Source organism: Opisthorchis viverrini (assembly GCF_000715545.1).
Source record: "Opisthorchis viverrini unplaced genomic scaffold opera_v5_507, whole genome shotgun sequence".
Classification (NCBI taxonomy): domain Eukaryota; kingdom Metazoa; phylum Platyhelminthes; class Trematoda; order Opisthorchiida; family Opisthorchiidae; genus Opisthorchis; species Opisthorchis viverrini.
The window spans coordinates 87,487-101,097 of record NW_008752171.1 but is presented as its reverse complement, the minus strand read 5'-3'; the positions used below and the strand labels follow the sequence as shown (position 1 = coordinate 101,097).

The 13,611-nt window shown below is 43.5% G+C and overlaps 1 protein-coding gene across 1 annotated transcript in view; it reads right to left on the bottom strand.

Moving 5' to 3' along the window:
- Positions 1-10,261: 10,261 nt before the first annotated feature.
- The window catches only part of T265_15449 (hypothetical protein), a gene marked incomplete at both ends in the record, with an annotated part of 84,391 nt that continues 81,041 nt past the window's right edge, over positions 10,262-13,611 (bottom strand). The window contains one exon of the mRNA XM_009178167.1: positions 10,262-10,296. Coding sequence (XP_009176431.1) covers positions 10,263-10,296 — 34 coding nt within the window. The remainder of the gene's footprint in view (positions 10,297-13,611) is intronic.

Here is a 13,611-nt window from a genome sequence, read left to right as displayed (position 1 = left end):
CTATTAACAAATAATGAGTGTGCCACCGTCTGACCTCCCGTGTTCCGTTATGTGGCACCCGCTGAGAAGACTCTGCGTGGGAGCTCGCTGTCGCGATTACAATCCACCTGGTTTGGGAGCAAAGCTCCTGGCAAATGTGCTTAATAATTAAGACTATTTTTACAACTTTACAAAACACTGTTACGCCGGGAGAGTTTTCTGAAAGCAAAACGAGTTGGTAAACTCCTGGAAAACGCATCCAAGCACGATCCTACTATAATGAGGCATCTATGTCGCAAACAAATGCAGTAAGCTAAAAGTCTAGCACTCGTTATCTGCACAGCTGTAGGGAATTTTAGGATGTATGCCCTTCTGGCTTCACCCGAAAGAGTGACGCATTCGGTGACCAAATTTTCACTTTTTTATGAAATACTACTCAGCTCATCCCTCTCTAACCGCTGGCATGGTTTCAAGCAAGCAGAAGGATTCTACGATTCACTGTACATTATGTTTTTGGGATTCCTAATTTTCACTTATGAAATACTACTCAGCTCATCCCTCTCTAACCGCTGGCATGGTTTCAAGCAAGCAGAAGGATTCTACGATTCACTGTATGTACTGTTTTTGGGATTCCTGTTACCACCTATCCGCCTTGCTAATCCATCCAGTTCATCCCCACTTACGCTTTTTATAGCCCTGGCCATGAGCCCAACAGTTCACGGCCACGAGGACTCAGTGGTGGTTTTAGGTTTTAATTCAAGTTGACCGGTTGGATGACACCAACTCTGTTTCTTCACCAGATATGATGTTCTGGTCTCTCATTTCCCACCGTTTACACCTTTCTTGTCATGTCAGACAAGCAGCCTCTATTTTGCCCTCCGTCGCATTTTTCTCCCATTACCTTCAAGTTCTAACGATCCGATTTTGTTAGACATTTCCCCAGAAAACGTACACCCAGTTCCTGGGTGTGCATACATTTACAAAATATATAACCTTATTGAGACTGAGTGGATAATGCCCGCAAACGCACTTAGGCTTCAAGGCGTATTTTAACTAGGAAGCATGATCGATTGCCATTCGATAAATAGTGCTGTGTCGTTAATTTCCATGCAGCTACTTCATAAAATGGCACCATCCACTAAATAGTTGTGCATATCAGGAGGATGAAGCCGTCCACAGAGGTGCATACTATCATCAAAGTGGCATGGTTCATCAAGTCCTCTTACATCATTATACTGAAGTCGGAGCGGAATTAACAAAAAACTGTGTTGTTCTAAAAAATAATCTAGTTTGTCTCGTTTGATGGATTTTGAGCTTGAAGATGTCATTACACTATTTTCATGGTTGAATTTGCGCTGGGTATTCTGTAGGTGTTGTCCTTTAGCGTGGGATGTCAGGAAGTCAGCGGTATTCGACGTTCGACAGGATGTAGCGACGGCACAAGCCAGTTCTGAAATATGCAGATATACGGGCTGGTATTAATGAATCCACACAGTATACACAGCACACATGCGCACAGGTCGGGTGGTACAGGGAAGAAGACCAGAGTGTAGCAACCCGAACCGAAACCGGAAGGGGAGAGTACAATCAAAGGGGGGGGCGGTCAAGGTCAGTCAAGGGGGTGTGCAGGCGGGATACTCTTCCCTGTCCAGGGCCCGTGGTGACTCGTCCATGGTACCTGCAATAGGGGAAGAGAGGAAGGGAGAGGCACTCGTAATGTCATATGATAGGCGTACAGTCAGGTACAGTCAGGTTTCAAATTCGTTACAGTACACATGTTTAAATTTGGCTTCCTTTGCGCAACTTCCTGCTCTTTTTCGCGGGACCCCGATCTCCTTAAAACAACTTTTTGGCTGATAAGATCTGCTTGTTTCACAAAGGAGATATATAAGCGCTGCTTGACGCTCAGAGTTGAACTGTTCTGTTCAAAATACTAACCCAGGCCTTTGTAAGTTTCGCCACACTGATGAGTTTTTGAAGAGGATGTATCAGCTCCACGATGATAGTCGTTTTTTTAGAATACATCGGCCTTATTTATTGGACGGAGTTCGCATCAAACCAAAATAGCACGCTAGTTACACGAATGAAACTCAGAGCCTCTTGGTCCGCTACACCCAAATCAGTGGAACCAAAGGAAATTCTGAAAATCAGATGAAGGTGGCAGATTGAGCGCAATTGCTAAAAACAAGCTGCAGACAAGGCAGAGCTGTCTGGCGAGATTTTGTCTAAGGACACACGGGAACCATCCCTCAGACGAAAGCATACGGTTTTCGGCCCTACCAAAGTATAGGTCACCGTCTTGTGAGGTGCAGCAGACCGTAGCTCATTATTCTGGTAAGTTTTTAACACGAAGGACAAAAAAACTGACTCCAGAAGTGTCAGCCGTCCCTTAGGAGTAGACGACCGATAGTTGGGTTTCATTGTGGAAGATGATGGGGCCTCGGTCCTGGTAAAGCTTCATGCTTCCCGACGTGCGCTTGTGCTGCAAATGGAAGAGGGTCACTATAGCTAAATAGGCTTCTCCAGACGGCGGCATATAGCGCGACAAATCAATTTGTTTAAGTTATTTCAAAGCAACTAATACGTGGCCTGTAGACACACTCTACACCACCCTGATTACACATGGCATTGGGATGGGTTATCCGCTATACATGCCTTTATGGGGAGCAAACAGTTTGCCCCAATGACTAGGATGGCTTGTTCGGGGGGATGATTAACGAACAGTTGAAATCGAAGTCTTTCGCCACAGACAAACTGGCAGCAAAATTGAGGGTAAATGGAGAAGCCTTCAGCTGTAACGTTATGTTATGACAATTCCACTTCAGCGATAGATGGGGTTACCTTACGTGTCATATATCGTCCGTGCATTTCGATCACAGAAAACCTCCGCGTACAGCCGACATGTTTTCACCTGATGTCCCCCCTAGGTAATGTTATACAACCGGTTTTCTGTTTATCATAATACCAGCACATAGCTAACAACAATGCCTACAATTTCTAGGACTCACGGACTCCAGTTACTTCTCTTGCCTAAGAGCCTACTGGCTGTATCTCAAACCGAAGTGAACTGTTCACCCAAAATCCGGGTTGGTTTACTTCAGCAATGTGACACAACCGTCTAGAGAACACTTACGGTCGTCTTAAAAGCGGCTGCGGCGCTCAGACGCACTTGAACACGTAGTACATATGGTGTCCCGGCACGCCGAATGGCTCATGCAGCATATGTCGTACCATTGTGACGGAATGGAAATTCTGGAGGCTGACAGCAACGTTCTGGATGTTATCTGTCGATTAACCATATGCGAATCTTCAATGGTTAAACAACTTAACCGGGTACTGTATAATTTGCAAGCGCTTGAAACCAAGAGGGCAGCAAGCGTCAGTAATCAAAGGTCTGCTCACATGCAAGTCATTTTGCGCGAAGGCTCGGCGTCTGAGACAGAAAACTTGCTGTCGGTAGTCAAGGATACTTCTTCTCAACCCAGATGGCAATTTATGGACACAGCATCGAGCTTTTGCACGCTTTTTTGACCTGTCCGGTGGTAGCAACTACCACTGGTGTGCAGGGAATTAGGTATCATATCATGTGGATTGTTGTGATGGTGGGTCTTGCCCCCTGCGTGGTGACGACCTTCAGGCTTGTCCCCAGGTTGTGTCCAAATCTGATTGATTTATGTTTTCCGCCTAGCCTCCAGTCCGCTCGGAAAGCGCACAGATGGGCCTGCTAAGCCATCCATAACAAAGAAGTGCTATGATATCAACTTGTACCGAAGCATGTAATCCCGAAGCAGCGCGCTCCGGAAGTCCGTATGCGTCCGCATTTTCCGCCCCAGAAGAAAGTTGATCGACAACCGTGAGCTGATGGCATAATAATGGTGCCAATGCTGAGAAACGTCAACTGGAGGAAAGAGGCGAAAATGATTTCGTGTGACTCATGTAAAGGTCTTCCTTTAGCGGGGCATCATGCATTCCAGGCAAGGATCATATTTCTTGAAGCCACTCTAAATGTCACAGTGTGAGCAACATTATAGATTTCCACCGCTGAAGTGCTCGCTTTATAGAATGAGTATCGTCCCGAGCTTGTCAGCCGCATGCTAGGTATCCCAATAAACCAACTTATCGTTCCTTTCATTCGCTGAAGACTACGCACCAAAAAGATTATACACTTCCTGCTGGAGCATATTTAATAATGAGAACGCCCAAAATATTGAACTTTCCACGTCATCCAAGTTGAACTGTTGACTGCTCATATTCGGGATGTATGGATGCGCGTTGACCACTGTTATATGTAACTGATGTTCCCACTCTGGTTCCTGGTTCCAGAAAAACTCACCGACAATGGTACACAACAGCTTTGTTCCCAACAAGCGAGTGCGTGTGAGTGCAAAAGTTACAACGGCCCTGTGGCATTTAAAAAGCACTTTCTGACATTGGGCCATGCCCTCGAGTAGGCGTTTAATGAAATGCCTGAACGCTGATCACATTCTGTCCTGCTTCTGTGGCGTGCCGGAGCACTCATCGGCTTTTGCTGAATTGACCGAATCATTTGACTAGCCTGGATGCCTGACGGCATTCTTTGTGGACTTTCGTTTTTTAGTAGGTTCCTGGAGTCCTGGAGTCACTTTCAGGCATCCGATTATCCTGATAGCCACCTGACTGACGTAAATCACATTTAGCAAATAATGAAGTATCGTGGGCCCCTAACCGTACGTTATTCATTTGACGCCAGTCATAAAATGCATGGCAAGTCTTTGGCGTGGGGTATGGCCAACCGGGTATGTTTCGCCATTTCCAAGGGAGAACTCTGCTCCAGTTTACCAAAAAAACTGAGTACTGAGGTAGATCATCATCCACAAGCCTTACCTTCTTGAAACCTCATAACAAGTATACGAGCACATTGTGTGTGTCTACCGCGACGATTACGCTTATTGGCAATTCTTGAGGTCCCATAACAACGGAGTTGGCACTCGTTTAATCAAGCCGAAGATAGAGAGCAAAAATGTGACATAACTGCACATTTTGCGTCTACAAGGATAATTCGGGCTTTAAAAAGTTCAGTAAATTAGTTCGACTGCAGAATTACCAAAGATCTGTGGTTCACCGAATTCGCCATATTTTATTACACTAAGCGCCCTTTCTCTAATTTGTGGTGACTGATGACCTTGAGGGTGTCCTCAGTTCAACAACTCAGCCATACGGGGAATTTGCAGAAAATCCGCTACACGCAGACGTTCTTGACTATGAAGCGGTAATTTTTATTACATCACCCTTTTCGATAAATCGATTCCCTTCTGCGGATACCGAATGGCCGAGTTATGAATGATTTGGACAAAAATTGTCCGTGATCCTTCATCGGATTTATTCAACGTGTGTGGATCATCGCAACTAACCTAAAATCCCGCTGCCCATGAAATTGTATGCCTTTGGTCCGATCAATACAGCCGTGATGCCCATTAAGAGGCTATCCAGAAACCGGAGTATGCAAGCGCAGTGAGAGCACGCACTATCATACTCATCTGCAGCTATTCTATCTGTAATGTGGACTGTCTACTCTCGTCCTCACAGAAACCTAGCGGTGTATACGAAAAAACTGCTTACCTGGCCTCAACCGCACCTCAGAAGAGCTTCCATTGATCCGCCCAAGGCTTGCCTTGGAATTAATCATCTCGGAGCATTTCTAGATTGTCCTTTCCACAAAGTTAATGATTTTCTATAGAGTCGGTGTTCCATCCTGCGTAAGCAATAACTCATCCTACCAAGGGACTTTTACACCACACCCCGCTCCAACGACAACACCAACATTTTTATGGCACATCATGATTCTGAGATCTGAGCTCATACTTATACCTATTGCGAATATCTCCACCTAATGATCCTTTTTGGCCACTTAGCCCCAACACGGTTTTCAGTTTTAGTTGGTTTTCCAGATTCGTTGTTCTGGTTCCTTATCTTCTGCGATTTACAGTCTCTTATACCACGGCAGGCAGAATGCTCCGTTTTGCCCACGCCGTCGCGTTTTTTCTACCCTCTTCGCATTGTAATGGGCTCATCCTGCCTTAATATGATGTTCTCTAAGAGACCAAGGAAAACCCCAATAAATGTGTTCTTCTACCTTCGACGCTCACCATATTTAGATTGTGCTGTGTTGTGCATGACCCTATCTGCGTCGGATAATGCCCGTTGTTTGCATGACCACCCCTGATATCAGTCGTTCCTTTACTCTTACTGAACTATCTTGATCATACCTGACGGCATGCCGTCCACCAGCTGAGAATAAACAATGATATCATTATGCAGAACACAAACAAATGTGGGCAGATTAAACGTGCGAAAAAATCATCCAACGTAACTTACGTGTGGTATGTGCGATTTGACAACTCATGTGTGTATCAAGTGCCCAAAGTAAGTTAGCTCACCTACCTTCAGATGACCTTCACCGATATCATCACATTATGCAGTCTGCTTAAGGGTATCTCTGTTACTTCTATCAACACTAGGTTAGCTGAAAATCAGTTTGTTTACGGATCTCTTGAAATGACTCCATCCGTATATCCCAGAATTTTTGTTGTCATTAACTTGATGAATAAAGCAACACTGACTTACTTTCATCTCATCCATGTCTATTTTTGTGCTGCAGGTGACTTTGCACAGCTGATAGTGGCTTGCGATGAAACACGCATCCAGAATAATGTTGTTTCTTGTGCAATCCCTTGTGAGACTCGCATCTTGTGATTACCTTCACAGACGACAGTGTCAAGGCTTAAGAGAAAATAACTAGCTTAAACTTAGCTACTATACATTGATGGGAGAATGCAGAAAGGAGGGTGGGTGATGGACCTCAGATTCGAAAGGAGCCTTATGAATGCAGCACCGCCAGTCCACGCAATATCCCACCGAATCGATCAACTGCTGGTTAGCGGTTGTAGTGGTTTGACCACCCAAAACGTTACTTTACTACCGGAGCAAAGAAAAAAATAATAACGCTGGAGTGGGTATACAATAATAAAGAGGTCAAATGGAACAGACTCACTAATAATTGTCCTCTTTAAAACAGCTCGCCATTGACCCAGGTAAGCGAATTAACAATAATCAGATCATAGTTGTCCAGGGGTCTTCTTCCGAACAGTTCCTACATATGACAAATACCGAAAATGGTCTGAAAAGTTTTGGTACCAGAGTTAGCACATGAGACTCGCTAATGACCCCTGCAAGCGCGAGAGAAATCGGAAGACAGTCAAAGCACGTGACGGCGTTTGTATTGCGGGGTTTTTTGTAAGAGTGCGCATTTTTTGGAATTTTTCGTATTCAAACCAAAAACGATCATGCGATTGATGAAATACGTAATGACGTACTGGAAAAAAATGAAGGTACAAAACGCCACACGGTTGAGCGTCTTAAACTTGAGTTAGTGGCGATCACTTCAGGCTGTCCGTTTGACCTTGTCAAGTGATGGAACAAAAACTGGCCTCTAATCTGTAAAAAAATTTTAAAAGTTCACTTGGGATAGCCCGAAAATACTCTGCAATGCCTATGGCCTACATCGGCGAGCACAGTTTTATCTCCTTTCGTCAGAACAGAGGCTACACCGCAAAAAAGCCCATTCTGCCATCCAATCAGAGAATACATTTACTCACTCCTCCCAGTGGTATACACGGAAATCTTCATCGCTACGCACCACCTACAGATTAGAGCTGATAGCAATGCTTCAGGGACTGATGACTGTTTCTCAAGCACACACTTTCTCTCCTGGTATTTTCCAACTCATGTAACAAACACCCGAACTGTAGTGGATAACGCTGGCAAATACCAGTTCAAAGTAGTTAAGTCAAGTGAGTAAAAATAGGCGAGATGATACGACTCACAGTTCGTTGGTACAGTTAGTTATTACCACCACAATAAATCCAAATCGATCTCCTTCCTGGAATCTTCCTTAATATATTCCTAGATACTTTATATCCCGTCGTAGTCTGAAAGGCAGAGCACCGCTCGTTAAGTCATTGACAGCTTAACTCGACACGACAAGAAGGGAACATGCCTTTCACGACGTACAGAATTTGCATTGTGTGTATGCGTCCATATTTCTTTGCTTTCATTTAAACAAGTTATTCGGTATGAAGAGAAGAGGAATAAGCTGAGATTTAGTGGGAGACAGAAAGTGGTACAATTTGAGTAATGATAAGTTACAAAGAAAGTACTAATGTACAATGGTCAGAAGGATCACCATAGATCAACCAGATAACTTAGAAGTCCGTTCTCGCCGGCCCTTACAAATCTGATTCCAACACCACGCTTCTGTGCGCTTATATCGGCTTTTACTAGGTCCCTTGTAATATAATACCGTGTGTCAGCAAGCTCAGCCTCTTGTCGCTAGCCTACTAAGTACAAATCTATCTGTCTTCTACTCCATGTGATCACTTGTCATTACCCTAGTTGCAGCAGACGTCAAGTTTTTCTTTCTGTGTATATTAATGCATATTATCCCATTTCATATCCCCTCAAACTCACTATGTTTTGCGAATATCCTCCCATCCCCTCACCTTCCCAAGCTTTGAACTTCGGAAGTGTCCGTTTTGGACGACCTGGTTAGCTTATCTCCATGCCACCTGGCCTATAATCTACAACTCCGGGATCACCAAGCGGACCAAGAAAACCTACAATCCCATATCGGTTTCGTTCCAGCTTGTTTCCTCGACCAGGCTGAGATGGATACCGCTGCTCAGTGAACTGCACACCCTAGCCGAATTATCTCAAATGTGACGTCCGTCACGGGGCTGTCGGGAAACTGAAGGATGCCAGGCCAATGATAGCACGACACTGCCGTACTCAGTTTGATAGCACACCCACAACTGTTCCATTCCTCCTCTCAACCAAGCCCTCTTGCCTGTTCGTTTCATTGGCCCCAACTGCCACTATAACATTCATTCCAACCTGTTGGACCACTCGTTCGAATTCAACCACCTCTGTGTCCCCATCCATCCTAACACCTGCACCTGACTTCCCTACAACACTGCAACCAGTGAGTCTGCTCGTTCTCAGATTGCACCATATTTTTAATAATAAACTTGTCATGTTCTCCCAATTCGAATTTTCCCATCTCCACCTCCACTTTTGCTCGTTATGACTCCGGCCATTTACCCAACCGCCCAGGTCACTCATGGCCAGAAATGGTTTTCCAGTTTTAGTTCATATCAGCCGACTGAGTCTTTGAATTAGTCGGACCTCATGCCTATTGTTCCCTACAAGTTGCGAAAGAAACATTATTATTATTTAATCGAGTACTTCCCACTGTTTATGACACTGTCCCCTTTTCGCGCAATTCCCACTACCCGCAAATCCCCCTATCATACCCCAGTTTGACTGTAAACGCATGATCATGCCAGACGGCATGCCACTCACAAGTTGGGAAGATACATTATTATTATTATTATTATTATTATTATTATATTTTTGAACCAGTCATTTACTTGGACTTATCTTGTGGGTAAATCAACTCCCGTTGTTTTAAACGGGTTTGTTTGGTTTCATAATCATGCACAGTTGTGTTATTATTGTGTCGCTTTCGTGTGGTTCGAAGGTTTTCCTGAAATGATCTCCGATTTTCCACCATCTCTAGGATGGAGCTTTGTGCTCCCACGGGACTCGCGGATTCAAGCAAACATGTACATGTAGTGAGTCATAGTACCATGTGCCCTAAACGGAGAAACTTATCATTGCACAGTCCGGGCAAGTGCACAAATAACTGAATTCAACTCCATTTTGCTTCCAGAGTAATTCGGTTTTTATTATCCCCCGATTGCCCGGGGTATATTCTGTCCTACGCAGCCAGCCAACACTCCTTCACCTGAAAAGCATTTTAAGAAGTAAATTTTAATCATATTTTCCCTTTCGTGGCTGCAACTAGCCAGACGATCCTGGGTTTTATTCCACGTACACCTACGAAGTCTAAGTAGGCCTAATCTGGTTTTGGGCTTCATCGAATATTTCAGAACGTCTTTTGAACTTCGAGACATTGGTCAATAAACGGACCGTAATACCTCATCCGTTTAGCAGCGGATGCTACGTAGGTATATGTTTCTGATTTGAAAGTATTTCGCGGCATAAGGAGCCAACAACATATAATTCAAGTTCTCATGTAGACCACGGAGCTGGCCGATGTCTTTACATCGCTTTGGATTTCACTCTCACCGTTGAGGTTGGTGATCTGGACTCCAGTGTTATGTTATACCGGCTGGTTAAACGGCGAATATTTTCGTTATATACTTCTTAAAGTGATATAAGGCTCATTTAACCGCCTGTGCATGAATATGGAAGGGATTTCTTAACAAATAAAAAACAAACAAACAACTTTCTAAGGTTCTGTTAAGCACAGTTTTGGGGAGAAATATACGGATATCATTAAATCCAGGGATAATATACCAGCGATTTATGAATTGCGATGCACACGTTCAATAATTGTGGAAAGAACAAGAACACCTTAATCACTAACACTGTTGACAGATTTAGAGTGCACCAGTGAACAGAACAGGTTGAATTAAAAACACGCCCGTCTGGATGCCGAGAATCTTACGCTTTACAGTGACATTGATTCTAATGTCTTTGATGTCACCGAAGTACTGCAAGAATTTTACCCGTAGTACAAGTCAACGTACAAATAAGTACAAGCCTCAATCTGTCTCCAAGCAAAGATAAATCGAACAAAATCATTTGTACAGCATATAATCGCGAACTAAAATCCACCGCGAAAAATCTGCTAATTTATCAAAAACAGATAAAGATTCGGTAATGCCATTGCAAAATCCCAAGATGTGGCATAAAATTTAGGTGAAGATACCAGGAGAAACTGCATCAGTATGGTCGTTGGTTTGTTCGTTGAGCTGGGCAATTTGATTGCAAACGTTTCATCACCAATCGAAGTGACATCATCATTGCGTTATCTAGGAGTGTAGTTCTGCGTAGCGGTGGGTTAGTGGTTGTGCACAACCACTGCAGGATAAAACTGAGCTCACGTATTGCCTGCGCATATATGTGTAGTGGTTAACGGCCCTATGGAGTCTCTAGTGAAAAGAAGATATTACTAATGTAAATCAGAAACAATGTCGCAAGGAGGACAATACAAGTAAATCTTGACCCACATTTACAATAGGAAATTCCGTAGTTCCGTACTCCCCTGAACCACCACTTGAAGAAGAGAGAGGTCTACCTTCCTGGTATTTCAAATCTCCGGTGATCGCAATATTAATTCACATGTGGAAATAGATTAATCCAGTGTTGGTAGCTAAAATTTTTGTCCATGTTTGGAGTTAGTGGCAGATAATTATAGCCAACCGGCAGTCACAACAGCAGTCACTTAGCAAAGGTCCGAAATTCACGTTGGACCCAAAAAGCGGGCGGTTGTAGTTGCATTTCGGCAAAACAAACTTTTGTACAGTAATGTGACTGGTATCGATGAGAAGGAAGATGATACTGAGCATGAAAAATAGCAGTTTACAAGTGCTATATATTCCCTCACTTATACGTTGAAACTGGAAACGGAGAAGACTTACTGCTTTCTTGAGGGAACATTACTCACAGGTTAGTCTTCCATGAGAACTAAATTGGCATGCAAATGGGTGTACTTGTCGGTTTTCCTGCAATTTTGACTCGTATAGAACATAAGACAGAGGAAAACTCAGGGGCAGCGCCTACCTGATAAGACCCAGGAACCGGTCTTGGGTTGTCGAAAAGTTTTTAGTGGTCTTACAAGTATTGCGCTTCATCTAAACCTACTCAGCATCTTACCACAGGATAGTTGTAGAATGCTTAGACGTATTCAGGAAAGCCCACTTGAGTGACGCGCAAAATCACAAGCCAGAAATTGTGGATTCTTGAGATTTATCTAAAGCTGCGGCACTATATGTATAAAATGCGTAAGAAAAGGGATACAAACCTCGAATTATGGGTGTTTCCGTCTAAACTGCTTCACGATATAGTGCAAGTCCAAAGAAAGCCCGGAGAAGATGGCAACTCGGTCTTAGTTTGCGACACACGCCTGGGTACAGAACGTGGTAAGGCAAAGTGGTCAAAAAGCGCGCGCAAAGAATGGCTGAACAAATTTGTTGGACAAGCCAAGGGTTAAAAGTTCATGAGGGATTACAAATGCATATCGAGTCTATGAGGTAGACTCAGTAAACAGCAGCAGACAAGGGAAGAGTTTGCTTGGGGAAAATGAAGTAGAGTAGTTCTCTTCAAATCTAGTTGACTGCGAATTACAAATTAGTGGATTTGTATTAGCCTCACATAACACCGTTAAAAAACAGCTTGCAAGTCCATTCCGAGGCCAATATTCTGTACGTCTGGGGCTGGAAACACCGAAGTGATCTATATACAAAAACACAACGATTTACTCCAGTTTACTGCTGCCCAAATATCTACGGGCCCGTATTATACTCTCGCCGGTTACAGTCAGAAAAATTGTTGAGATGCCATGGCGCAATGAACTGTGCCATGAATTTCTTGGCAGAACGACTTTTTAAGAATCACTCTGTCGATTGAAAGTTCACGTTTAGTTAGAGGGAATTTGCTTGAAACATGAGGGATCTAATCCGTCTATGTTGAGGCTGTTTCTGAAGACATATTTTGGGGATATAATGCTTGAAACACGTGCCCCAAAAGACCTTTGCCACTGATGCCGTTTAAACCAAAATGTTGACTAACCATTGTTTTGTATCACAGAATACAGCAATTATTTTTTCAGTCTGTTCCTTCCACCTTTATCAATTAAACCTGTTTTTGAAGCAGTTATAACTATCAGGTTAAGAGCTGATGTTGCCCAAAGTAGAAGTGTACTGGAGTTAATAGCAGATTATTTCTAGTGCAGTCTTCCCCACGTACACCCTAGTGATAAGTCGTAAATTCCTCAGAAGATTCCGCACACGTAGAACTGGTGGGAAATTTTCCTGCTTCGTGTTCGTCCACGTGAAGTTGACTTCATGTAAGTTTACTATGTCTTCTGTTCTGACACTTTTACTTACCTGTGGCCTCTTAGAAATTGCCATAACGAAACCTTTCAGCATAATTTGTGATTTCGACATAAGTCATACCCAAATCTTGGGCCTCTGCATGACATCACTGCTTTGGCCTGTTAATTCATCGTTTTATTTTGACTACTTCGCTGGTTTCTAAGTAGCCAGTTCCAAGGGCACCTTTGGATCCACAATTCCCTCTCCACTAACTGAGACTTTTGTTGCTCTGTGATCTTGTGCAGGAACAGTGGGTGATTAAAGACAGCACTCAATAATAATAAGGACGGTTGTTCGACTGCGCAACTCGAAAAGTCGCGGGCTGATTGTTGGTCATTCTGAAATTTCAAGCTCAAAATATTACTAAAGTAGCAATTATTATTATACCCTGAAGACTTCATCCGCCGATCATTTGACACCACTAACTCATAGACTGTCTCGCCACATAGCAGAATATAGCTTGGTGTGTTTGGTAACCTCGTAACTTACTCCAGCCTCTGTGGGACAAATTTTACAAATACCAACAGTATCAATGTTACCCATACAAAACAAAACAGACGTCCAAGTTAAAAGTTGTTAGATGTCTTTTCATCATTATTCAATCATCAGTACCCTCCTTGCATGCTGTATATAT